This window comes from Xiphophorus couchianus, chromosome 22 (assembly GCF_001444195.1).
Source record: "Xiphophorus couchianus chromosome 22, X_couchianus-1.0, whole genome shotgun sequence".
NCBI lineage: Eukaryota > Metazoa > Chordata > Actinopteri > Cyprinodontiformes > Poeciliidae > Xiphophorus > Xiphophorus couchianus.
This window is the reverse complement of record NC_040249.1, coordinates 27194791-27220322: the sequence shown is the minus strand read 5'-3', so window position 1 is coordinate 27220322 and position 25532 is coordinate 27194791. Positions and strand designations below refer to the sequence as shown.

The 25532-nt window shown below is 39.2% G+C and overlaps 1 protein-coding gene across 1 annotated transcript; it reads left to right on the top strand.

Annotated features, from left to right (window-relative positions):
• The first annotated feature begins 78 nt into the window (after positions 1–78).
• On the top strand, positions 79–25532 carry LOC114138390 (DNA-binding protein SATB2-like). Its single transcript, XM_028007612.1, has 12 exons — positions 79–257; positions 5425–5673; positions 8409–8588; positions 11312–11438; positions 12239–12362; positions 14619–14721; positions 16971–17021; positions 17138–17670; positions 17746–17967; positions 18881–19033; positions 21846–22037; positions 23403–25532. Exons 2-12 carry the CDS (start codon positions 5469–5471, stop codon positions 24015–24017), a joined length of 2505 nt encoding a protein of 834 aa, XP_027863413.1. The 5' UTR covers positions 79–257; positions 5425–5468; the 3' UTR covers positions 24018–25532.

Sequence of the window (25532 nt, the reverse complement as noted above, 5' to 3'; positions counted from 1 at the left end):
GTTTTGCCTCAGGATCTCCCTCCCTGCTTTTGCTCCCTCCCTCCATTCCTTCTCTACATGTGTCATTTTACATCTCCTTACCGCGTCGGCAGCAGCAGTCTGCCCTTGTCACTCCTCCTCTGTGCATCTCCTGCTCTGCGTTCTGTCAAGAAAAAGGGGGAAACGTTGGGGAATTCATATTTTTTCCAGGCTGGATTCACTCGTTTTCACCAATGGATGGAGTTTGTCGCCCGGCGTGCACAGTGACTTCCTAAAAAGTGAGTGAGTATTTGCTGGAAACTTTTCTATCAGGCGTGGAATTGAGAAATTTTCTTATTTTTCTTTTTATGAAGAACTTATGTGAACTTCTAGAAAAGCCTGCAAAATAAGAATTGTTCCACTTATATACTGTATGGCAATATTCTGTTTCTTTCTATGTAACTGCAAATGAATTGAACCTGTCAGGTGTTTTGACATTTGTTATAATTTGGCTAACTACAGGCAAATGCATCATGTTTTTTTAAATGGTCTAGATTTCAAAACAGCAAAAAATATATTGTATTTTTGTCATCAGTTTTTATTTAGACAGTTATTCTTATTAACACTTAAATGGTTGGTTACTATATAATACCTACTGTCTGCTTCTGGTCGACACAATTTCAAAATTTAAGAAAATATTAAAGATAGTTGCTGCGTTTATTCTGAAAATAAATGCAGCAATTTTAAGTTTAGCATAAAACAGAGGGGTGGAGGGAGAGCAATAGTTCAAAACCTAAATAGTCCTAGTTTTAAAGCAAAAAAAAAAGGGCCAGTATGGCAATAAATAACTTTTTGTCCAAAACTTGACTCAAGTGAAGAATATTTTACAACAAGATAAATTGTTTTTACTCAAATTTACTTAAACATGTCCAATTTAACGTCTAGAAACCTGAATGTTTCAGTTTTTAATGTCAACAATCACTTACCCACTAACCGCTCCCCCTTTTAATCCTACAATTGGTTAAACGCAGCTGCAGCTAATAAAATTATTAATATGTCCGATTAAGCATTCGCCTGAGCATGAATAATTAGCCGTTTTGTTGTTTTCCTCTCTCACATTAGGATTACATTGTAATTTTTGTGCTCCACTTGGGACACCTGGATCAAACGGAGCCATTATTAGCCTGATTTTATTAGCCGCAGCTGTGTGTTTTTGTAGCACACCGAGCTCTGATTTTATTTGGCGTTGCCTCTCTAGTTGGAATTTAACGACTGACGACGACCATACAGTGAGTGATAATGAGCATTTATGTATGCCGAATTTTATACAAGGACATGAAGATTTAGGAAGCGTAGTAAAACATATTAATTTGACACAAATTAGCTGTTATCAGTGACTTTTTCTCTATAAATGCAGATTATTTCAAGGTAATTTGGTATTTAAGGAAAAACTACTAGACTTGTTTTGATAAATTTTTCAAGGTGAAGTAACAATGAGACTTATTAAGCTTATCGAAATTGCTTACAATTCTTAAACGTATATAAAATAAAATGTCAAAAGGCTAACATTTAAAGGTAAAGATGCTCTTATAGCTTTGGTTTGAAACGTTCACGGTTGAATCACCCAAAAATGAATTTTTTATTCTTTTTTGCTTGAACACAAAAAGATGAACTGTGGCATTTGAAATAAGCATATGAGTGTAAACTATATAAGTAAAATATAAGAATTTGGTCATTTCAAATAAGTTAAAGTAGCTTATTAGGGGGAGAAATGTTGAATTTTGAAGTGCTTTGATATTTGTTTACCCATATAGGCTACATCCTATTCTCTGTTTCATAGATTCACGTGGATGCAGTCAACATATTGATATTATTTTTATTTAAAGTAGATATATGCTTGGGGTGTGTGATTATAATTGATCCACAGGAGAGCAATATACATTTTCTAGGCCAATTAGGCTCATCTAATAATTGATTCCAATTCTAGAAAAGAAATCCAACTTGGAGCCACTGCTTGTTTTGATTAGAAATACTTGGCTATTTTACCAACTTGTTTGTTTGAATTCTCTGAAAACTTTCCTCCCAGGTTTAATTAACCTGCTGTCCAATTAAATCCCCTTTAAATCATATGAACTCAAGAGAGATTTCATCAGACCCAGACCCCCAGAAAGACCCTTAAGCCTCTGCTACACACCCTTTACATTAGACCCCTGTCTTAATAAATCAACTTTCATGTGCGCTTTGTCAATCAGTGGCTACCGAGTGCATGCCATTTGTCCTCCATGTGTGCTAGTAAAGTGAACACAGTCTGTGCTGGGAGTGTGTGGTCCCTTAAGCTGTACACCCACCTAATATGTTGCTTGAAGTGGGTTTTAAATGCGTTTTAGGCCGCCCAAAACTTAAATCAAGACTTTCATTGTGAGTGTTTATTCATTTAACATTTAAATAGATAGTAATTAAGTTGAAAATTTAAGGAAATAAAATGTGAAATGGTCCTTTAGTGTTTCTTTTCATTTTGCCTGTTTTGATATAGGCTCTCGTAGTTCGCCTTGCTCTGCATGTTTTTGGGTCACGAATGACTCAAGCTTACACCATTTCTTTTTTAAATTTCCATAACATTTTCACCCAGAAAAACATTATGAGTGGCAAAAATGTCTGTATTGTTCTAATGCATGTCATTGATGGATTCCATACCTTCTTATTCAGCAGTACTTCTATCATTGTGTCAAACATTTCCAAAGAAGAAGGCTATTTTTCTTTTTTTTTTCTTTTTTGACCTCTTGAAATTTTTTACGACACTCTTTTTAATTCAAGTTGCATATTTATTCCTCATGCAATAGCTTTCCTTGTGTGTTCTTCAAACACCACAACCATCCTTTTTTTTTTTTTTCTGTTCCCACATTTTATGTCTCCCTCATTAATGGCTTGATAATTGCTCTCGTTAGAGGAGGAAATATGAAGCAGGGGAGAAGTGGAGGGGCAGGAGGGGGGGCGATTATAATCCATTACCCCAAATATTCCAAAAACGTGTTTATTAGAAGCAGATGAAACTCAAGCTGAGGGAGCACTTTGTACGTCTGAGTTGCATCAAACCTTTCCTGCGCGGTACTAAAATGCATATTTGAGGGGATTTACTGAGAAAAAAAGGGGAGCAGGGGAGATGAGTTGACTGGAGAAGATTTTAGATGGGTTTTTTTTAGGTTTTGGTGGAAGGGGTCATTAAATCAAGATAAAGGATTGATGGGTGAATTAGAAAAGGCAGCGTGGGATGGACAGCTGCACCCAGAGGGACTCTGATGGAAGGAGATCGGCCTCTCAGTGATGCAACATCTGTTGTGGAGAAACATAAGAGGGAGGACATTTTGGAAGGAAAAATTGGCCACACACTTGACTACAATGTGCAACTAAAGTGTAAAACTCAACTGTAAAATGGTCATTTGATTGTATTTAGGCATTTAGGAGCAGTGAATCAAAAAATGTGTTTGACTCAGAACAGAGAGCTTTAAATACATTTATTTTAATGTGATGATTGTGGATTGACTCTCTTGTCCTCTCTTCAGCGACTCCTGCCGAGTCTGGCTCGTATTAACTCTGTGAGAGTTTGGGCAGACTCAAAATTGCTGTCATTGTGGAAGCAAAACAACGCAAAAAGAGAGGAAAGAAGCGTTTAGTTTGCTGTTGGCTCTTTGTTTTATTTTGTTTTGTTTTTTTATGACTTTGATTGTTAAAGAAATTTAGAAGATCTGACTTCTGTCAATTCTAGACAATTCAGGTATAAGACTGTCACGGTCTTAAATCAGGTTCAGCAAAAGAAGATATGATCTAAAATTGTTCCTGTTATTGCACAAATTATATTTACATCCAGATTACCTATGACATTTATCTTTTGTTGATACAAAAACAGAAGAAACGATGAGCACCACTAAATGTAGTCATATTTTGGTAAATGTGCGTTTTGGGCAGAATTTGTTTTGCTTTTCTGCTCTTTATAGAGTAATGCAAGTTTAACAAACTGTTATTAGCTGGTTAGTTGGGCTTCTTGGTTTGTCAGCTAGCCAGCAGTCGGATGCCAACTGTAGTTTTAAAGTTGCTTTATAACAATGAACGATGGGTTGCGTTCCTTTAGTTTCTCCATCACTGCATGACGACTGCAACCCGAAATGTTTAAGTTCTTTCAAGTGACCAGAATGGGTAGTATCCCCTTTCTTTTCAGCCAGCTATCTGGCAGTGTGCAGCAACAAGTGTGGGAAGGGCAAAAATTCTGGTCACTCTGGCCTCTTTGGCATCTAAAAAACACTACAGGTTGCAGAAATACAGCCGTTGTGTAGTTAAAACTTTACAGAAATTGGGTCCTTTGTGCAATAAATGAATAACAGTAAATGTTGGCCGAAGTTCACATTACACAGAGTTGCAACAAGCTACATTAAAATTTAATTTCATACAGCTTTATATGCCATTTGATCACATCTTTAAATAATCTTTTGGGAGATCTCAAACTGTTAGCTTTGCTAAAGGCGATTTATAACTCATTTTGCAAATGCGGCTCATTTAGCCGCTTCTGCATCTGATTTAAACATCATTGTTTAATGTTTCTTTTAACAGAAATTAAGTCGGTCAGAGCATAAAGCAGCATTATTTTCAGGTCCTGAAGTCAGATTTAGAGCTTATTAATCGTTCCAGATGATCATAAGTTATAAACCCACTTTTTAAAGTATCTTGTATTTCGTAGGAAAAAGTTTAAATCGAGTCCAACAATTTGAGTTTTCTAGAAAGTAAAGAAAAGCAAAGGCGTGTTTTGGTGAGTAGTTGTTTAGAAACAATGGGGGGGGGAATTTGTTGAACTCAGGTCTTAGATTTCAAACTGACTTTCAACAAAGATTATTACATTAAAAATTCATACACAAATACTTCCGGGTAAAAAAAAAAAAAACAGCTTTATGGATTTGATTTCTATCAGCAGGATTAGGAACTTGGACTTTGGCTTTACTGTGTGCAGCTGTAGCTAAAGGAATCCTTCTAGAAATGTGAAGATCAAATACAGAGACTTAAAATGACTCTTTGAGCTCAGTTGTATTTATTTGTAACTACAGTGCATTGTTATAATGTTCCGTCCACGCCTTAAACGCCTTCACGTCTTTCATGGTAGCCTGTTGTGTACTCCTGTGTCTAAACAGAGGATAATAAACAGTTCTGTATTTAGTCTGCTGTGGCCTTCCATGCCTCCTTTTTCTGTAAATAACTAAGATATTGGTTGGTTGTATTGACTAAAAAAAGAAAAAACGCAGAGTAAGATTATATATCCTCTGTGAGTAAACGTACGAGCAGTCTCATGTCAGAAGTGACGGTTCTGCATATGCTATTAAATCACGCTGGTGTTTAAGTTTTAAGACTGTTCCTCATACAATGGCTGTAATTATCGGGCCCTTTCTCGAGTTACGACTGTAGATCTTCCCCTTTCTCCACCAGCGTCCTACACCGTGCTGGGCGCTCCTCTCGAAGGTTATCTTGGGATGGAGCAGTGCGGAGGAGCAGGAGGGGGGCCGGAGAGCCCGGACCTTCCTGACCGAGCCAGCCCGGAGGAGAGGGGGGCAAAACCCGAGAGCCCAGCCTGCAGCGGACCCCCGCAGTGCAAGATGAGCCGCCTGGAGGTGAACGGCAGCCCGGCTAACCCGCAGATCCAACAGAACGGCGGCACACCGCTGAGACCGTTAGGAGGTAAGGTGTCAAGGATTCCACACAGAGACCTGGGCGAACATCTAAATATATAGATTTTTTTTTAGATGTGAAATTCTCATGTACTTGAGCATAAGCAATAAATCAGTGAATCCCATGATAAATTAACATGAGTGCAATATTCAACAGATGCTCACCTTTTAATATCGATGAAAAGCGTTTTGAGAAACGCTTCAAATATTTGACACCCAGTATAACCCAGTTAGTTTGAACTGAATGCCACTTTTGCTTGTTTTCCCATCTAAACTGATTTATTTTTATTTTTTTTATGCAATTTTGGTTACTGAAACTTTATAATCAAATTTACTTAGTTTCAGTTGCTTTTATTTTGAATATTTAAAATGTTTTTCAGTCCCAGTGGGATTTTTTTGTTCTTTTTATAAATTAAAGGGTTTTTTTTATCTTTAACCTGCATTAATAAGCCATTCATATAATATTAGCTAAAAATAGTCTCAAATAGTATTGTTTATTGCAATTCTAAAACCTCATTATTGTTGTTTTAGTTTTTAAAAAAATTTTCTTTAGAAACTAAAGTTGTTTTGATCTTTGAGAGGGTATACTTGTATTAATAGGCCATTAATACTATCATAATTGTTAAAAAAATGATCTCAAAATAATATTATTTTATTGCAATAATTTCTGGAACAATTTATTGTCCAGCAAAGTTTGTTACCATGAGAGGCCTGTTTTGCATGAGGACTGGAAAAATGACCGGAGAACTACGTCTGCATTTGCCACACTAAGTCCAAATTAGAAAAGTTTATAAAGACATGATTGTGTATTTCCTTTTAAAAAGTTATAAAGGAAACAAGTTTCACTGGTTAAATCTGAAAAGGTTTCATATTTAGTGCTGTCAGAGAAAAGAAACTCATGTTTTTGAGCAAAGTTTGAAACAAAAGTAAAATTAAATGCTGGAAATGTTTGAGCTGAATTTCATTAACTCTTATTTCTGACTCTGTCAGGTAAAAGGGATGATGTAAAAGTCACATATACAGAAAAAAAGCACTTTTTATTTTATTTACCAGGGCAGCAAATTGACCAGAATACACACATAACGCCCTAATCTAGAGAACATCATCATGCATCATCACACAAACTATCTGTTCACACATGGACGCGTTGTGCCGTCGCCTCCCTCCGCCCTTCCACTGAGCGGTCTGGTTATTGGCCGATGGCGTGCCTGGTGCTGCTGCGGCTTTGGCTCCGGCTGATGTGTCCCGTTCTCGTCAGGAGAAGGATTGATAGCTTGCTAATTAACAGCTCCTGTGGGACAGACTGGTGGACTGGATGGGTGTGAACTGCTGCACAGCTCTTCGGCGCTCTGAGTGCCTGCCCAAAAAAAAAGTATAAGAGAAAACCCAAGTCCGGCCCAACCCGCTGAAACCGGTTGTACCGCTGCAGTTGTGGCGCAGCTCCTGAGTCCTGGATGAAGTGCTTTAATAGTGGTTCTGGAAGCGAGTTTTATCCCATGTGGGTTTTAATATGTGGTTGAAGCATAAATGCAGTTGTGCAACGTTACGACGAAATGCATTCACACAGTCGTCTCCCCGGTTGTACAAAAAGACCACCAAGCTGGCTTCCTCCAGAAACATGGACGGTACTGAGCAGACGACACAAACACAGAAAGGGCGACTTTAATGATGACTTCCGGAGAAATACTGGTAACAAATGAACTTAAAATAATCCGTTTTCTACGTGTTGCAAAGAATAAGTGAGCCAGAGCCTCTTCCTCTACATATTCTGCTGAATTAGGTTAGGAAAAGATGCGATACTGGTGAAGGTTGTGATAAATTTAAAAAATGCAACTATTTTATAGCCCTACTTTAGATATTTCAACATTGTCAGCTGTTTCTTTGTTCAAACATGGCTCAAGATAATGCAGAGCATCAGTATTTAAATCTAAAATCACTGCATTTAGGTCTGGATTTGACTAGGCCATTCATGCTCACGAAGATGCTTTGCTCTAACCCGCTCCGTTCTACCTCTGGTTGTGGGTTTAGTTTTGTTTGTCCTGTTTAAAGGTCAACCCATCTTCTCTGACCAGCTTCATAGGAATTTCACAGAATTGAAATAACCTTTATTGTCCCTCAATGGGTGAATTCAGGTGAGTCAACAGTAAAATGACAGAAAGATCTAGATTCACAAAAGTAAAAATCATAAAGTATAGTCGGGGCTAAATTACAGAATAAGAAAGTGACCATAAAAAGCATGATGCTGCCACTACCATGTTTCACTGTAGAGATGATGTGTTCAGGGTGATGTACAGTGTTGGTTTTCCAACCCCTCAGCGTTTTGTCTGGCAAAAAAAAGCCTAAATTTGATCTATTCTGGCTTGAACTTCTTTTGGTGTGGCTTTCTGGTATTATGGATATGAATGTTTCAGATTTTTCTTTGTTGGAATTTTATTTTATTTTTTTCTATGAATCTGCCACATAAAACTGAAACCTTTGCATGTAACGTGATCAAATCTGAGGATTTGGGGCAGCACAATGTGTTTTATCTCAACTTTTTCAAGTCTGCTGTAAACACTAGAATAGAAACAACCTTTATTGTCCCACAAAGGAGAAATTCGGGTTGATTTGTGTCCCTGGAATCTCACGTTTAGCTCTTTAAATGTTTGAATTAAAGACTTGGAATGTGGGACAAAATGCAACATTTCCTTTAAAACGTGTTAATTTCCCATTTGTGAAAGGTGTGTACGCCTCTTTTCACGGCAGGTTTGATGATCCCCATCTACTGCGTGGTGGAGCACGCAGACGCAGCCGGCAACTGCGACAGCCGCAGCGACCGTCACGCCGAGTTCGTGCTGGTCCGTAAAGACGTGCTCTTTACGCAGCTGGTGGAAATGGCACTCGTTGCCCTGGGATACTCGCACAACTCAGCAGCGCAGGCTCGAGGTAAGTCGATGGAAGATACAAATAGTCTTAATTTTTTTTTTTTTTTTTAATAGCTTGTACTAAAAGATGTACTAAAACTAGTCATTAGGACCCTTTTTTGCACCTGTTCCAATAAAATGTTATGAGTTTTTGATTTTTTAAAATTTTTTTAACAAAGCAACCCCAAAGTTTAAGTAAACTCCATTGCAGGTCGTTTCTGGGTTTTACAAAGTAACAAATAATGACAAATAAAATCTTTACTGATGTTTTCAGTCATCCTTACTAAAATTAAATGTAGCTGGAGTGCTTTATTTTAAAAACTACAGCTTTTCTCCCCTATAGGTTTGGCCCTACCGTTTTTAGCTGCCTGAACTTTGGCAGCATATGAAGTTTTACCACCAACATGCCAGACATTAAGTGGCCGTCTGCTCAGTTTATCCACTTGAAAGGAAAACAGTTTTTCCTACCACTGTGTTGTTGCTGATGAGTAATTATTAACGGAAGCGGCTGAGTTAAAGTGCGACTGTTTCCCAGATGTGCTGGCTTTATCAGACGACATGAAACATGCAGGAAAGGTATTTTATAGATAAAACCTGTCTGCTTTCTCTTTCCTTATCTCCTCCTGCGATTCAGTCTGGTCTGCCCACTCGGCATCATAATGGCTAACCCCAACAATAAGCTTATATCAGACAAACGCCACTCTTTTTTTCTTCTTTTTTTTTCTCCCCCAATCAGTCTGAGATCCAACCTAGAAGCCGATGGTGTTCAATTTGTGATAAGGAGAAGCCTACAGACATGTGCACAGGGCACACACATAAAATAGAGCAGTTTGACATTCCTGGTGTCCCGTAAACACAGGCCACTCTGACCAAGTGGCCAACGCCCTGCGACCCGTCCCCTCCTCCCCCCCTGTCCTTCACCTCTCCTAAATAGCTAGGTTTTGTTCTGAAAAATAAGCCTTTTCTTTTCAAATAAATAATTTTTGGCTGGAGTCTTGCATTTTTTCCCCCAGTGTGGTTGCAACCAAAATTATACAGAGTCTCTTCTATTTTCTTCTGTGATTGAATTGCATCTTGCAGGGTTCTGACTGGATGATTATTTTTAAACTCCTAACAGATTCTCACTGGGATTTTCCTGTAGTTCCACAAAAAAAGCCATTTCTTTTCTTGGGGGGGCCGGGGGGTTAATAGTCGCTTCTGGTTTTTGTATAAGCTGAGGTGACAAATAAAGGTAATAAAACCAAAATAAATCTCACTTAAGACCCTTATTTCTAATGAGTAATGACCACAGAGGAAACTATTTGTCCTGAAGTTTTATGTAAAGCTGCCCAACATTCCCACTGGAGGCTCAGTGAGCCGCTGAATGAGCAGCTCCAAGAGAAAACAAAACTACCTGAGGAGTCTTTACATAAGATTAACAGTACAAAGGTTCATAACTTTCTTACACCAGTCTGTTAAATACGATTCAGTAAAATCCCGAATTGTCCTGCAGTTGCACATTTTCTTCTGGCTTGCTTCAAATGCCAAGCAGTCAAAATAAGATAAGTTGACAAAATGTGAAGTTAGTGTTATCTGAAACAAGCTGAGTCACTGCAGTGGGAAAAAATAAAGCAAGTGATTCAGCTTTAAAAAAGATTATTTGCTACAAGTAATCAAGTAAAGTTTGTCCAAGTAAATATTAAGTTGTCATGTTAAAGAATGAGAAAATGTTGACAAACTTAATTTGATTACATGTAACCTTTTAACTCTGTTTTTTGTGTGTGTATTTTTTTTTCATTGTCTTTTTCAGTGCCAGACGGGGTTTTTAAAGTTTTTCAAAATTGCTGAAATGTTTTATCATAAAGCTCTGATGATTTTCAAGACTTTTACTAAGAAAGTTTTGGAATTTCAAGATTTTTCTGAAATGATGCAAAAAATTCTCTAAAGAACTAAAACTATCCGTATTGCCAGGATTGTTTGTTTTATTACTTTTTTTTCAGAGAAAGTATCAAAGAATATCAAATAAAAAAATATATTTATTAAGTGCAGTTTGGTGATGAATGGCATTTTATGTGACTTGTCCTAAAGAAGAGTATTACAAATGTTTATTTTTAAAAAGCAGTATTTGTTTGCTGTGTCAGGCAGTATTTGTTCATACAATTACCAAAAAAAAAGTCTTAACAAATCATTCTTGTCACTTTTATTGGTCTCGCAATTATACCACAAAATATCATGATAAAATCATAATAAATCCATATTGCACACCCTTCGATTTAAGCGTAGCATAATGCAACACTGCCCTTCCCCTACCTGTTGCTGCACCTTGCCTGCAGAAAGAAAGACCGGACTGGAAGCATTATTTTCCAGGCGCTTCTCATTGCCAGTAATGAGAAGCAGATATGGTGCAGATAGATGAAACCTGCTCACATTCCAGGTTTGATTCACTCCTTGATCTTTGCACTGATTTCATATTTCTCCTCTGATTAATCAACTAGAGTCCAAATAGACAGTATTTTTGTTTCTCTTTTCCTCCTTGCAATTAAAAGAAGCGTCCATGCACACGCAAACAAGGCCATCCAAGGCTACACAGCCTGTGTTTGATTTCTGGAGATCCTAATGTGATTAGGTGTGTTTACATTTGTGCTTCCAGTCGAGGGTCAGTCTGAGGCTAGGTGAGCGTTTGGGCGACGCTCCAAGGCCAGGACAAGCACGTTCCGATTAAAGGAGATTTTTTTACACTTGAGCTCTGTTTGTGTTTTCTTGCAGGCATTATTAAAGTAGGACGATGGAAGCCGATGCCCATCCATTACCTGACGGACGCTCCAGAAGCAACAGTGGCGGACATGTTGCTGGATGTTTACCACATGGTTACGCTGCGGATTCTCTTGCACAGGTCAGCTCACTGCAGGGAAACTGGGTCAAAGTTTCAACTTCAGCTAGCAGGGGGAATGATGGTGCCTCAACACTACCAACCTAAATTGTTTCTCCCAAAACGAAAGGAGTTATTTTAAAGGTCAGGAACGACCGGGGTGGAAAATGTAGCAAAGTTTACATGACTGAAACACGTCAACGACATGCAGATCACTAGGCTAAGTTTCCCTGGCACTTAGCCCTTTAAAAATCAAACAGAAATCTAGCAGAAGCTTGTTGTTGACTGTAAAGTGTGTAGTTTCTCTGAAACTTCAAACCAACAAAATATTAGTGCTGCTTATCAATAGATATATGCCATAATGTTGAATTTCCACCTTGTTTGGATTGGAGAAAAGAATTTAAAAAAAAAGTCCTCTCAAATCTTTTTAAAAATAATTTTATATTTGACGTATACCAAACTAGAATAGGCAAAGTTGAAATAAATCATTTAAAACCTCATGTTGAGTGTATGTTTAATTCCTAAACATATTAGAAGAGGTGAGACGGTTTGCCATAACTTTTAAAACTTGACCGAAAAGAAGATTAACTCAATCATTATTGTGATTGTGGTACTTGTCTAAATTCTTGGCTGAAATTCTTGGTTTTACAAATAAAAGGTTGACTTTAGGACCAAGATCTCTCCCAATTACTGCAACACAAATATCCTGAGCCCTATTTTGTGGTTCACCAATTAAGTCTCCAACCTTTTTTTACTAATTTAAGAACTGTGTGAATGTGAAATATTTTTTACGCGTCAGCTCCAAATGAATATTTATATTGCAGCTTTTCTCGGCTGGAGGATCTGCCGTCGGAGCAGTGGACCCACGCCACAGTGAGAAACGCACTCAAAGAGCTCCTCAGAGAAACCAACCAGAGCACTGTGGCTAAGGAGAGTCCCCTGTCCCAGGTATCTGCTGCAAGACCACACTACACTCTAGGCAGGTGCAAGAAACAAAAAAAATCCGTTCGGATATCGCATTCCGAGGCGGTGGAGTTAGGTTTTGATTCACACAAATGTGCAAGCAGAGATAGCCAAGTATTTTCTCTAAACACATGTTTCATCATCAGTTCACCACACACTTAGTGCAGTATGTAATCTGACTCAGTCACACGCGCAAAATATCGATACCATCCCATGGGAAAGGATGCAAGCACGCACACCTCAATTATCCTGCTGCTCACACACACCCTGTAGTCATTAGCCTCCAGTGTGTCATTTCGACTTGTGATTTATACACAAGACTTAGTCATGATGTAATTAGTGATTAGGGGAAGCGTGTGGGTGGTGTACATTCGCAGCCTGACTCATGTGAGTTTTCATCTTCAGCATTTCCCATGTTGAGTTTGTGCATCCCCTGCTCTGCGGAGGTGACCACAGGTTATATTAGGAAGGGAGGGCAGTAAGTGTTAATAAATCAGCACCGAGTCTCAAAATACCGTCACTCCCAGCACAAATACGCAGGTGAAGTGGTGTCAAAGATGAGTTTTGGAGCACTGCAGAGTGACATCCTCTAAAGAACTGTAAAATAGATTCGCTTTTGTGAAAATGTATTCACGTTTTGTCCCGTCACAACCGCAAACTTGATTGTTTGCAGCGATTTCGTGTGACAGAAGTGCAAACAAATGTTGCTTGGTTGTAAAGAGGAAACAAAATGTTCCAAGAGTTTTATTCATATTCTGCCCTGCTGAGACAGCACTTTTAAGATATGACTCCATCAGGTTTGCAGATCGAGAGACTGAAAGGTTTCATCACTCTGTGCAAAATTGATCAAACTCAGTCAGATTGGATGGAGAACATCTTTGAATATACTTTGAATTATACTCTCATCAACAAGCTATTTCATTTGCCAGTTTTTTTTGGTGGGAAATGGACAAGTACATCAGGTAGAACCGAAACTCAAAGGGCTTTAGATGTTTACCTTATTGGAAGAAAAATATCCTGTTTGCGAATTTCTTTGAAAGGCTCCATTTTTTTTTTTTTTTTTTTTTTTTTTTTTAAGGAAACAAAAACAGGAACAGTCTATTCTCAGAAATAACAGGGTTTTGGTTGCTCTTTGTTAAATACAGCAATTGTTTTCAAACAAAGTTAAGCTAATTAAACGCAGATTTGGGTGCATCAAAGTCTTTTTCTTTTTTGAGTAAAAGTCTCTGGATAGATGTGGTCCTATTTACTATGAAATTAAAGACGAGGCAAAAAGCCTACTCGTAAAAAGACAAATACTTTGTGTTGCCACAAATAGCCCTCTGGGATGCACTTTGGACACCCCTGGCTTAAAACTTTGACTGGTCCATTCTAACAGATGAATATAATCTGATCTAAACCAGTATGTGTAGTTGTCCTGCAGGAGGTGTTGAATGTTTTGCAGCCTCTAACAGGGTTTTCCTCCAGGATCGCCCTATGTCCTTCTCCATTCGTCTTGAAGTCAACTCTGATAGCTTGCCTGCTGATGAAAGCAATCACCCCCAAAGAATGATGCTGACACCACCATGTTTTACTTTGGGAAAGGTGTGTCGAGTATGATGTGTCGTAGGCCAGAAACTTAAATTTCACACCAAGGATCTTCTTCCATCTGTTTGCCGTGCCCCGTACGTGGTTTGTGGCAAATGGCACTTTTATTGCTTTCTTTTCGCCTCCCTTTCATGAACGACATTTGTTTGGAGAATCTGGCAGACAACTGTTTGTCATGACTTACGCTCTTCTTGTCTGGTCTCTCAGTTTAGTCAGAGCTCCACATTAGTGCCATAATCTTTCCATTTCAGATGATGGATAGAGCAAGACTGTAAAATATTCAAAGCTTGTACACTTGAAATAAACAAGAAGTCAATATTAAGAAATTATTTACTTAAAACAAAATCCTGTAGCTTGCTGAAAATGTATTTGTAAGTTCGTTTTGTCAACAGCATTTTATTCAAGGGTGTCAGATTTTAAAAGGTTGAATGGAAATGCATACCGCACACTTCATGTTTTTATTTGTAAAACCTCAGTTATGATCTATTTTTTGTTTGCTTGTCTCAGCTTCAGACCTTGACATTTCTGGATGCAATTTGACAGACTGGTTCAAATTATTTGAACACAAAGCACTGTAGTCAGGCCTTCCTTTAGCTTCAGTAACCAATGAGCTCAGGCTAATGTGTTTTCCTGTTTGTTTATTTTTCCCCTAAGAGTATGATCTCAGCGATTGTGAACAGTTCCTACTACGCAACTGTCTCCACCTCCAAATGCCACGAGTTTGGGCGCTGGTACAAGAGATACAAACGCTTTAAAGGTAACTTTAAACCCACACTCCAATTTTAAACGGTTAATAAAATAAACTTCATCACTTTCAGAAGGCAGATGAATGTCAGCAGCAGGTTCCCTTTGAGCTCTAAAGCACTACGTTAGCCTCTGAGGTTTCTGCTCCCTGTGAGGCAAATCCCCATTTTTCATCACAACACAACGATGTTGGAAATGTTTGGTATCTGTCACAGTCGACAGCATGCAAAGATTTACCAGATCAGTTAGTAATTAGCTGCAGTGCTTAATGCCATTTGAATTCCTGAATAAATTACAGTTGTAAGATGTTAGGTTTTTTCTTCTGTTTTTTTTACTAAAAGCCGTCACAAGAGAAAATTGTTCCTTTATATTTAATCAGTTTCAGTAAAACTAAATTGTTTATGGTTACCCGATGTTGCAAATGACTTCTTGTAGTACACAACTGATTGTAAGAATTGAAATCCCTTCTAAAAAAAATTTTTTTTCCAATTGGGTGAGTTTACAATTTTGTTGTTTTTTTTTTTTTTTTTTTTAATACAGCTATGAATTTAAGCAAGGTGATTCTATATACGTTTGGTATAGATCTATTTGGTCTATACAAAAGTTTTAGTAAAAAGTCTGAACCATAATATCAAATTTTGAGGACTTTTCTTGACCTTTTACCTCCTGATCTTCTTGACAGCCACATGTGTTGTCCTCTGACATCAACAACATGTTGTTCTCCACACCGCCGCCCCAAACTGAGTGCTTTGTCATTTTTGAGTCCATTCTCAGGAAAGCAGGAAAATGGCTGAATGTGAAAATCCCAGTAAATCATCAGTGTTAAAATGCTCAGACCACCCCGTCTTCCATTGACAAACATTCAGAATCCATTTTCCACCTCATTCTGCATTCCAGCAAGTCATCTTCAGCATGCCTGTATACTATCTTGATCGGCAGAGTCACTATCTTTGATGATAATGACATTCCTTAAACGACTCACAAAGATAGACGAACTTCTACTTAAATGATTACAAAGTGCTCTAAATCCAAATTCATAAAATGGCTTCAGACGTTAACGCCAAACAACTCCACACCAGATTAATCCTTTGTCTTGGCACTGGTTTCTTTTGTGTTTTTTGTAAATATGTTTATTCTCTCATTTGTGGCGTTTGTTCCCTCAAAAGTTGTCTCCCTGCCATCACGTTAGAAACTTTGACAGTCTGCCTCCCCTGCACCTCAGCCACCAGCAGTGTTTATACAGCTTTTTTTACTTAATGAAACCTCCTAAAGACACTCAGACACTCTAAAACCGACACTTACTGCTTGTCATGTCTTAAGTTAATAACTCACCTACCCAAGTGCCTTCATTTTCCTGATGTTTTCACACTCCCCTGTCCGCCCCCTGTATGCATATGAATATTTACCTCGGCCTTTACATGCCGACTGTGCTGCATGAGACGTCCGTCAGCGACGGCTCTCGTTAGGAAGGAACTGTCACACATGGTTCACATTAACGTCACCCTTGATACACATGACAAAACTAAATGCTCTTAACTCCTAATGGAAAACAGCAGTACCTCCCTCCCCCCAAAACACACACACACACACGCAGTCTCTCTAAACCAGCAAACACCAAGAGTCGCGCACGTAAAGAGAAAATCTGATGCCCTACCAAGATGTATCAAGTTTTTAAGTTGCCAAATAATAGAAAATGTGACTATAAATACAGAAAATGACCATTTAAAATATAAAAGCAGCATCCATACAACATGGTAGTTTCATTTTAATTTTAAGTAGACCCGACGTGTTTAATCGTGATGAATCGATGAAATTAACTAAATTAGTTTAGTTATCTATTAATTGTTAACTACAGTATACAGACTCAAAATGCCTTCTGATGGGGGGGAAAAAAAAAAAACTCAAAACTGTACAAACAATATGTACATTTCTCATTTAACATAAAAATACCTTTGTCTGTAAACAAAATTTTGGCTAATGTGTAGCTTTAGCTTTAGTTCAGATTTACTACATTTTTGTATTTTAGGCAATAAAATATTTCTCATTAAAAAAGGAATTGAACTGTTGTATCTTTTCATGCACTTGTAAAACTGTATGAAAAGGTGTAAGTGTTTGAAAAAACATCTGTAGAATGGGACGTTTTTTAAATCCTGTTCATTGCATGTTTCTCAGCTTCTACAACTTGGAAAATCAAGCAATCTGGTTTAGAGCAATTGTTGTGGATTTTATTTAAAGACTTGCTGTTATGTCATGTCACCCCAGGTGAATACAATGAAAAGATGTGGTCCTCACTGGAAAAGTCGGACATAAAAGGTATTTGTGCCTACTTTGTCCATATTCAGTATTCACAAGTTCAACTGTTTTTTTCCCCTTTTTTGGGAGGGAGTGTGATTTTTATTTTTTTTATTTTTTACTGTGTGTTGGTACAGTAGAGAGAGATTTGGACCTGAGTATCCTCAACCACCGTCCTCCACCTCTGCTGCCGTCTCCCGGCCATTTGGCCACGTTGGGCGCTCCAGGAGCCCTTCCCATCAAAAGCACCCTGGGTGACGCTCACTCCCCCCCTCAGCCTCACAGTCTGCCTCATCCTGCCGGCCCGAACCACCCTAGACCCCCACTCCGTCCGCAGGCCTCCACCCTGCTGGGTCACGGCGGACTGCTGTCCTCCCAGCTCTCCCCGCAGCTCGTTCGCCAGCAGCTCGCCATGGCTCACCTCATCAACCAGCAGCTGGCGGTCAGCCGCCTGCTCGCCCACCAGCACCCTCAGGGAGTCAACCAGCAGTTCCTCAATCACCCGCCCATCTCGCGGACCTGTAAGGTGTCTGGGGTCGCTGCAGACCCCGGCCTGAGCTGCTCGGGTGCTGAAGTCTCCTCTGACATCTATCAGCAAGTCAGGAATGAACTGAAAAGAGCGAGCGTTTCTCAAGCCGTGTTTGCCCGCGTTGCTTTCAACCGCACGCAGGTAAGAGTTGCTGTTCCAGATTTAGCGCTGTTGCAAAGAAGAGAACTTCATAAAGTGAAGCTGGATCTCCTGCAGGGGTTGCTGTCGGAGATCCTTCGGAAGGAGGAGGACCCTCGCTCGGCCTCGCAGTCTCTGCTCGTCAACCTCAAGGCGATGCAAAACTTCCTCAACCTGCCAGAGGCCGAGCGAGACCGCATCTACCAGGAGGAGAGAGAGCGGAGCACCAGCACCAACCACGCCACCACCCACATCTCCAGCAGCAGCAGCTGCAGCAGCAGCACAATCAGACACACACAGGTACACACACACTAAACTCTGTGAAGGATTTTTCTTATATAAGGAGCTGATGAGGTGTGTGTGTGGGTGTGTGGGGTATCTGATTACCCGCTGTGGCATACCATCATGACTGCATCCTCCGATAAACAATGCGGGCGATTACATTGCAAAAGCTAATTTTTATATTTTAAAATATTGAATAACTTGTAAGTTAGTTTTGTCTTATTTCAAAACTAACTTGGTAGTTTTTGGTCTACATGTAAGTTAGACCAAAAACTAACTTACAAGTTATTTTACAGCAAACAATAAGAGCTTGTTGTAAGTAAATTCCTTAATATTGATGAAAAGGTACTAGTTATAAGTGAAATAATCGACCAGTAGAAGATAATATTTTTTTCAAATATTATAAGTTAAGTTTTTTTTTCCAATGGCAAATTATTTCAAATGTTACTATTTTTTTCATCAATATTGACTTAAAACAAGCTCCTATATTTTGCTGAAGAGCTACTTGTAACTTTTCTAGATTTGATTTTTTTTTTTTTTTTTTTTTCAATGAACATATTTAGAACGGCCTGGTCAAAGTACAGACCTGAATTATTTTGCGACCAGATATAAAAATTTATGTTCACAGACGATTTCCATCCAATCTGACTGAGCTTGAAAGTTTGCGAAAGAAAAATTGGTCAAATAATTCATTTTCAAGATGTGCCAAGCTGGTAGAGACCCGACCCAAACCCTAGCAGCTGGAACTTCAGCAACGCAAAGCCCTTTACTTGAAGTTTATATACAAATAAACAATACAGTGTGATTCTTAGATTTTTATGTATAAAGAAAACCATGCAAATTTGACAAAATATGAATAATTTAAAAGAGTAAGACTCTCTTTACATGGCTCTTTTTTTTAATCATGTTTACATTTTCTGTCCCTTCCTAGACTAAATGCACCATCTCCGGTCCAGAGCTGCAGCTGAAGCTCGACTCGCTCGCCAACATCACGTCGGGGATCTACGAGGAGATCCAGCAGGAGATGAAGCGGGCGAAGGTCTCCCAGGCTCTGTTCGCCAAGGTCGCTGCTAATAAGAGTCAGGTCAGTTTCAACAAAAAAAACGCCTCCACACCCCTTGATGTTACTGTGATAATCCAAACACGCACAAACACCAGACTATCTACAAAAACTCAAGTCTAAACCTGTATGAATGATTTCCTGCTGCCACAGACTCTCCAGATAAAAAAAAACAACAACAAAACATAAACCCAAAAATATTCAAAGCTTAAAAACCTGAGGCTTCTCTGATTCAACTTGAACATGTTTACACACATTAAACTCCTGTTATACAATCCTATACACAGACACATAGAAACACTAGCTGAGTTGATCATGTTTGAAGGAGCTGATGAGGTGTGTGTGTGGGTGTGTGGGGTATCTGATTACCCGCTGTGGCATACCATCATGACTGCATCCTCCGATAAACAATGCGGGCGATCAAGATCAAAGCGCAGTCTTGCACTGGAGATGGAGACAACATCAGGAGAGTTCAGAGTGAAAATAACAAATCTCTGCTGATTCTCTGTGCAGAACAGACATATTTTCATAGCTGCAGAAAGAATCTAAAAGAAAAAAAAATGCCCAAGAGTTGAAGGATGAGGCTGTAAAAGAAGCAAGACACAGATGGATGATTGGTTTAGTAGCATTAATTCATAGGATGAAAGCTGCTTGTTAAACAGCTGGTGGCAGATTCTGGGTCAGAGAAAGCGATCTTTGCACATTCTCAACACTCTACTCGGATTCTGCTTCTTTTCCAACCTTTACCTTGGGAATAACATTTGCTGTTATCTTCTAAGGTGTTGGGAGAGTGCTAACGAGCTAACATGGACCACAAGTTGCTGAACTGAAATTACCTCATGTCGCGAAGAAATACAGAATATAAAATGGTGTATACAATTTAAGACTTTTTCTCATAAGGAATTAATTGGAACACCTGTACATTCATTCTAACTTCGTCTCTAAGTTCTCCTAACTGAAGTGAGAATGAACATTATAATATCCAAAAATGTGTCTGAGGTCTTCAGGAAGAAGCTTATGGGTGTGATAACGGCTTTTCTGCGTCTGATGCGCTCGACATGTTAAATGCTCAACACACTCCATACAGTTCAAATCACGCCCCACTAGACGCTCGAAAAGAACCGCAAAGGGCCCTCGACGCTCCTCCTCACAGACTTTGAATGTAAACCAGACACGCCTGACGCTCAAAACGTGTTTGGTGTGAACATTTAGATGCCCAAAAACACAACCTGTCTGGCAAAGCTACAGTATTCAAAAAAAGAATATCTTCCTAACTGTGAGGCATTGTGAGTCTGATGGAAGACTCAGTACCGTAGAATCCACTGGACATAAAACATAACATTCTTTTGGAGTTAAATATTTTATCCGCTTCTTTCTGTTTCTGTGCCTTCGATCTGTTGATGGAGACGTTTCAGGTGACTCACGTCCATCATGTTTAGGCATCTGCTCTGACTCACAACCTCGGAATAACATGTTCCTCAGTAAATCTGATAATATCAGAGCTACTTGTTATCAGACCTGTTGCCAATAGGAACTTACTGCTTACTAAGCTACAGCTGATTGGACATTCCAAACACCTGAAGTCCAAGGAGATCGTCTTATGGCTGCTGATTTTGGAGAGTCTTTGTCCTTATTTAACCTGGAAAAATGGAAAAATTTATTCCTCGGTTAACCTGAAGAAAGACATTGAAAATCCAGCTTGTTCAGCTCATTTGATAAAACCCAAACATCTTTTTTTCAATCACATTTACGTATTGGCAGTAAACTTTAGCTGTGCTTTGATTTATTTAAAATTACTTTTATCCATTTTATGTCATTGTGTTTTAGGGATATTTGGCTCCATAGCACTTCGATCCAACTACAAATTTTTACGTGTTCTTCATAAATAAACGCTCACAAACATGCATTTAAAAAATGTATTTAATGACAACAAAAAATGCATCCATTATTCCCTTTAATTTTGCTCTTCTTGCCTTCTCTAATGTTTGTATTTATTCTGGTTAGTTGGAGAAAACAGCATCAGTCTCTCAGAGGAGCTTAGAAACAAAATGTTTTTGTTTTTTATAACTATTTCATCTCTCGATTCTGCAAAATAGTGAATTGACCAATTAAAAACTAAAAGAGAAAATTATTTTTGTCTCAATTTGCAGTCAGGTTTTGTTTTAATATTTGAAAGTTCAGAAGTGTAATATGAAGAAGCGCAAACATAGTTGAAAAGCTTTTCCTTTAATGCTCACGCTTTCCAAAAGCCTCAGGTTTTTTTTTTTTATCCAAGAGTCATCTTGACATGTTATGAGTTTTATTTTTACTCTTTTCAGTTCATTTTCTGAAAGTCAAGCATTTTTTTCACTTTGTTTTTGGCAGCTTGACACTAACCTCTGATTTATTAAAGTGTGAAAAAGCCCATAAACTCGGAGGAGCTGCTTTTTTAGATGCTTTACAGAAAAACTTGGCAAGCAACAATTTTATTTGGTTTTGTAATATTAAGCTGTCATAAAATTGCTTCTGTTTCTGTGGCTGCATTGACAAAAATCTGTCCAAAATAATACATGAGCATAAAGCCAGCAAAGTGCTTTGTCAAGAATTATGACCATCCTGTTTGTATGGATCCCAAAAAGGGTCAGATTTAGAAGAGAACCTGTTATGTGAAATCCACATTTTGTGCTGTGGATCTCCCAACGGTTCTAAAATCATCCCCGCTGGTTTTTGGCAACAAGTTGATGTTTTTTGGTGTCTGGAAAAGCTCAGAAAGCGAGCTCTGATTTATTTAATTTTTCCCCCCCTATAGATATTTCAAGGTTAAATGAATAAATTCTCCTCTTTCTGTTTGTTCTAGGGTTGGCTATGTGAGCTGCTCAGGTGGAAGGAGAGTCCGAGCCCTGAGAACCGCACTCTGTGGGAGAACCTGTGCACCATCCGACGGTTCCTGGCCTTACCGCAGGTCGACAGAGACCAGGTCTACGAGGAGGAGTCCAGGCAGCAGCACAGCGACAGACTCCACACCGTCCTGCACATCCCAGATCAGCAGGTAAACGGGATTCAATTTGACTAATTCAAGCTCGAAAATGCCTTCTGTTGTGCAAACTTTAAAAAAATAAAAATAAAAATAGCTTCACTGTAAAATCAACCGGTTCTGCACAGAAAACATATCTGCCTGATCCCACCACCTGCTTCTCTCTGCCACCCTCCTCTCTGTCATGTTTGTCCCATAACTCATTGAAAATAGAAGTGGTAAATGACCGGCCCACACATTTCCTGCTAAACACTCCTCCATCCCACCCTCTCCCCGAAACCAAAACGCTCTCCAGTCTGGCTCTAACCTCAATATTATTCAGAACACAGCCTGTAATTATTGAAGCTGAGAAAAAAGGAATTGCCATTATCTTTATTTAGGTCCTTTAATTTTGATGGACCACAGATTTATGGTGTAGGATTCCTGTGTTTGGGTGTGCTGGCCACCCCACCCTGTTAATAGGCTGTAGTAGTCTGCCTGTTTGTGAATTTGGGAGCTTAGTGTGCATGTCAGAGGTTGATGGAGGCTGGTCAATCACACTTCCTCTTGTTTTTGTTTCCTTTGACACAGCAGAGGCAGACAAGTCGAGCTGCTCATTTGGTAGCGGAGGAAAATTTTGAGCTTATTAAGCGTCACTGGATAAATCTTTAAAAAGATTCCATGAGAACAACTGGAAAGAGATGTATCAGGAGTCAGAGTTGCAACAGCAAATTTTGATATTATTGAGGTTTCCTCCAATGGACCAGATAACATCTTCAGTAAACCGAGTCCACCTCTGTGTAATTTAATCTGAACATCAGCAAACAGCATCTTGCAAACCAAGGCAGTTCACTTTCCCTAAACGTACAATCAGAGCTGCAAGGTAAGCGTTTAGATCAGGGGTCTCCAACTCCAGTCCTCAGGGGCCGGTGTCCTTCAACTTCGACATGAGTCTCTGCTTCAACACACCTGAGTCAAATGGTCGGGTTATGAGCAGGACTCTGGAGGACCTGACTGCACACTGAGGAGCTGGGTTCATAAAGTTGTTTGAGATTCTGAAATGCTTGAATTTCAAAATGGTGGTTTGAGGGTTTACAGAAAAGCCAAATGTACACATTCAAATGACACAACATTTATGAACTGTGCCATGCTGTGAGAGTTCTGGTGGAACCAGCTGCATGCTGTCTGGAAAAAAAAAAAAAAATCCTCGTACTACTTCCTGTCTTCATTGTTTTTGCTGGTAGTGACATTAAGTTGTTGATCATGTAACCCGTGAAGTGTTTCAGTTTTGTAAAGTAAATCCATTTCGATTTATCTTGGTTCCTCGTCTGAACGCGAAAACTTTTTATCCAAAAATTGTTAGTTTCTTTCACACCTTGTTCTCATTTCTCTCTTCTTCAGCCTTTCCACAGACATCCTCTTCCTCCTTTAACCACTCCATCGCCAGTCCATGAAGAGCCTCAGCCCGTCTCCCTGATGCCATCGTTGCAGGGTCCAGAGGACATGCCGCAGCGAGGTTTGAGTCCCGGCCTGGGAGGCGGAGCGAAGAAGTCCAGATCTCGGACGAAGATCTCCCTGGAGGCCTTGGGGATCCTGCAGAGCTTCATCGGCGACGTGGGACTCTACCCAGACCAGGAGGCCATTCACACCTTGTCAGCCCAGCTAGACCTTCCCAAACACACCATTGTCAAGTTCTTCCAGAACCAGCGCTACAACGTGAAACATCACAGCCAGACCCGAGAGGACGACCAGGAGAGCTCCAGCCCCAGCGAAGGAGGCGCCTGCGCCACCGAGAGCAGAGAGGAGGAGGCCCTGTCTCCTTCTGAGGAGCTCAGCGAGGACGGCAGGGGTTCAGTGGAGATGTTCAGAACAGAGCGGGACGTGAACGACGGCGAGGCGGAGATGGAGGCGGAGAAGGAAGAGGTAGACGATGAGAAAACCTCAGGACCGCCAACTTCCTCTCTGTCTCCCTACAGCAGCGTGGACAGCCCCCACTCTGCTGAACAGCAGAGATAACAGCAGCGAAGGATCCCATCAAACCCCCAGAGCCTGTGAAGAACCACCCATCATCATCATCATCATCATCACTATCATCTTTACCAGAGCTGCTGATCAGAGCTCGTTAATATCTGAACAACTGTGGACAAATATTTATCCAAGGACTGATTGAAACATGACCTGAAGGTAGTGTGAGGATCTTTGAGGTTGGACGTGGCCTGCAGAGGATTTTCACTTTTTTCTTTACCCCAAGTTGATTGAAAATCATCAAAAATGTAATTGAACTACGAGAAAACTCTTATGGAAGGCATTGATTAATTAAGTTTGATGTTTTAGTTAAATATCTAAATATGAAATGCCATTGTTCTCAGCCAATTTGCTCCTACAGTCGTCTAAACTGCTGCTAAACCAGCCAAAGTAAATCCTTTCTACCATTTATTTTGCATTTCCAACAATTCAGTTTCTGTCACCACCCATTTTTAATCCAGTAATTTATAAATTCATATAAAAGCATGCATATATGTTATATGCATAATTTCACATAATTTCTACCACTTACTCAGGTTATGTTGGACTAGAAAATCTAACAATGTTTCAGTTTAACGTTTTGTATCAGTAAGCAGGGAAAAACTTCTGCCCAAACTTCAGCTGATTTATTTATATATATATATATATATATATATATATATAATTTGAATCATTCCCTAACCCATGTCCTTTGTAAAGGTGCATCTCGATATCCTCAGTTAATTTATTTCAGTAATTTAATTGAAAAAGTTGCTCATTCTAGAATCTTCACACACAGGGTTTGATTTATATTTTAAGCATTTATTTCATTTAATTTTGAGTGGTTGAAAGTGAGTGAAAACCCAAAATGTGAGTTCTGCATAAAACTGCTAAAGGATTTAAATGCAGAAATATAAACATACTGACCAGGACGTCCATGCAGTTCTCGGTCAGGACTACTTTTGCATGAACAACTGCGGCGTAGCAAAGATGGTACGCCATATATTGGTCCTTTATTTCTTTATTTTCTTTATTTTGGTGCTGTAACGAGAGCCATAAAAAGTCAACCATCCTGTGCTTATCCACACTGTGAGTAGTTTACACAGGAAAGAATGAGGTGATTCAAAATTATCCCCAATTCTTTTTTCCTTCCCTTCCACTCAACTTTCCATTAATAGCTTTGGGTACAGCTCTCAGGGTAAGCTGCAGAAGAAGATCGAATCTGTTTTTTGGCTATTTGGCAGGTAGGCAAGGATTCTTTATGTATTCTAATTTTTTTCTGATTGGTCATGTTTTCCAAAGAACTGAATATTGGGTTTTCATCAGTTGCAAACCATAATCATCAAAATTAACAAAAAAAATAAACACTTGAAATATGTTAATTTTTAGAGTGCAAAACTCTATTTTTCAACGATGATATCCACTGAGATGTTCCTTTATTGTACAGAGACTCTTCATTGACTGATCTGTATGTGAAACTGTCACATAAGCCTCTGTTGATAATAAAATAGTTTTACAACATCACTC

What these genes read in the sequence shown, in the direction of transcription:
- LOC114138390 (XM_028007612.1), top strand. Translation starts at nt 5,469, where the DNA reads ATGGAGCAGTGCGGAGGAGCAGGAGGGGGGCCGGAGAGCCCGGACCTT. An exon ending in ACCGCTGAGACCGTTAGGAG is followed by an intron (nt 5,674 to 8,408) that starts GTAAGGTGTCAA and finishes TTTTCACGGCAG; the next exon opens with GTTTGATGATCCCCATCTAC. An exon ending in GCACAATCAGACACACACAG is followed by an intron (nt 17,968 to 18,880) that starts GTACACACACAC and finishes GTCCCTTCCTAG; the next exon opens with ACTAAATGCACCATCTCCGG.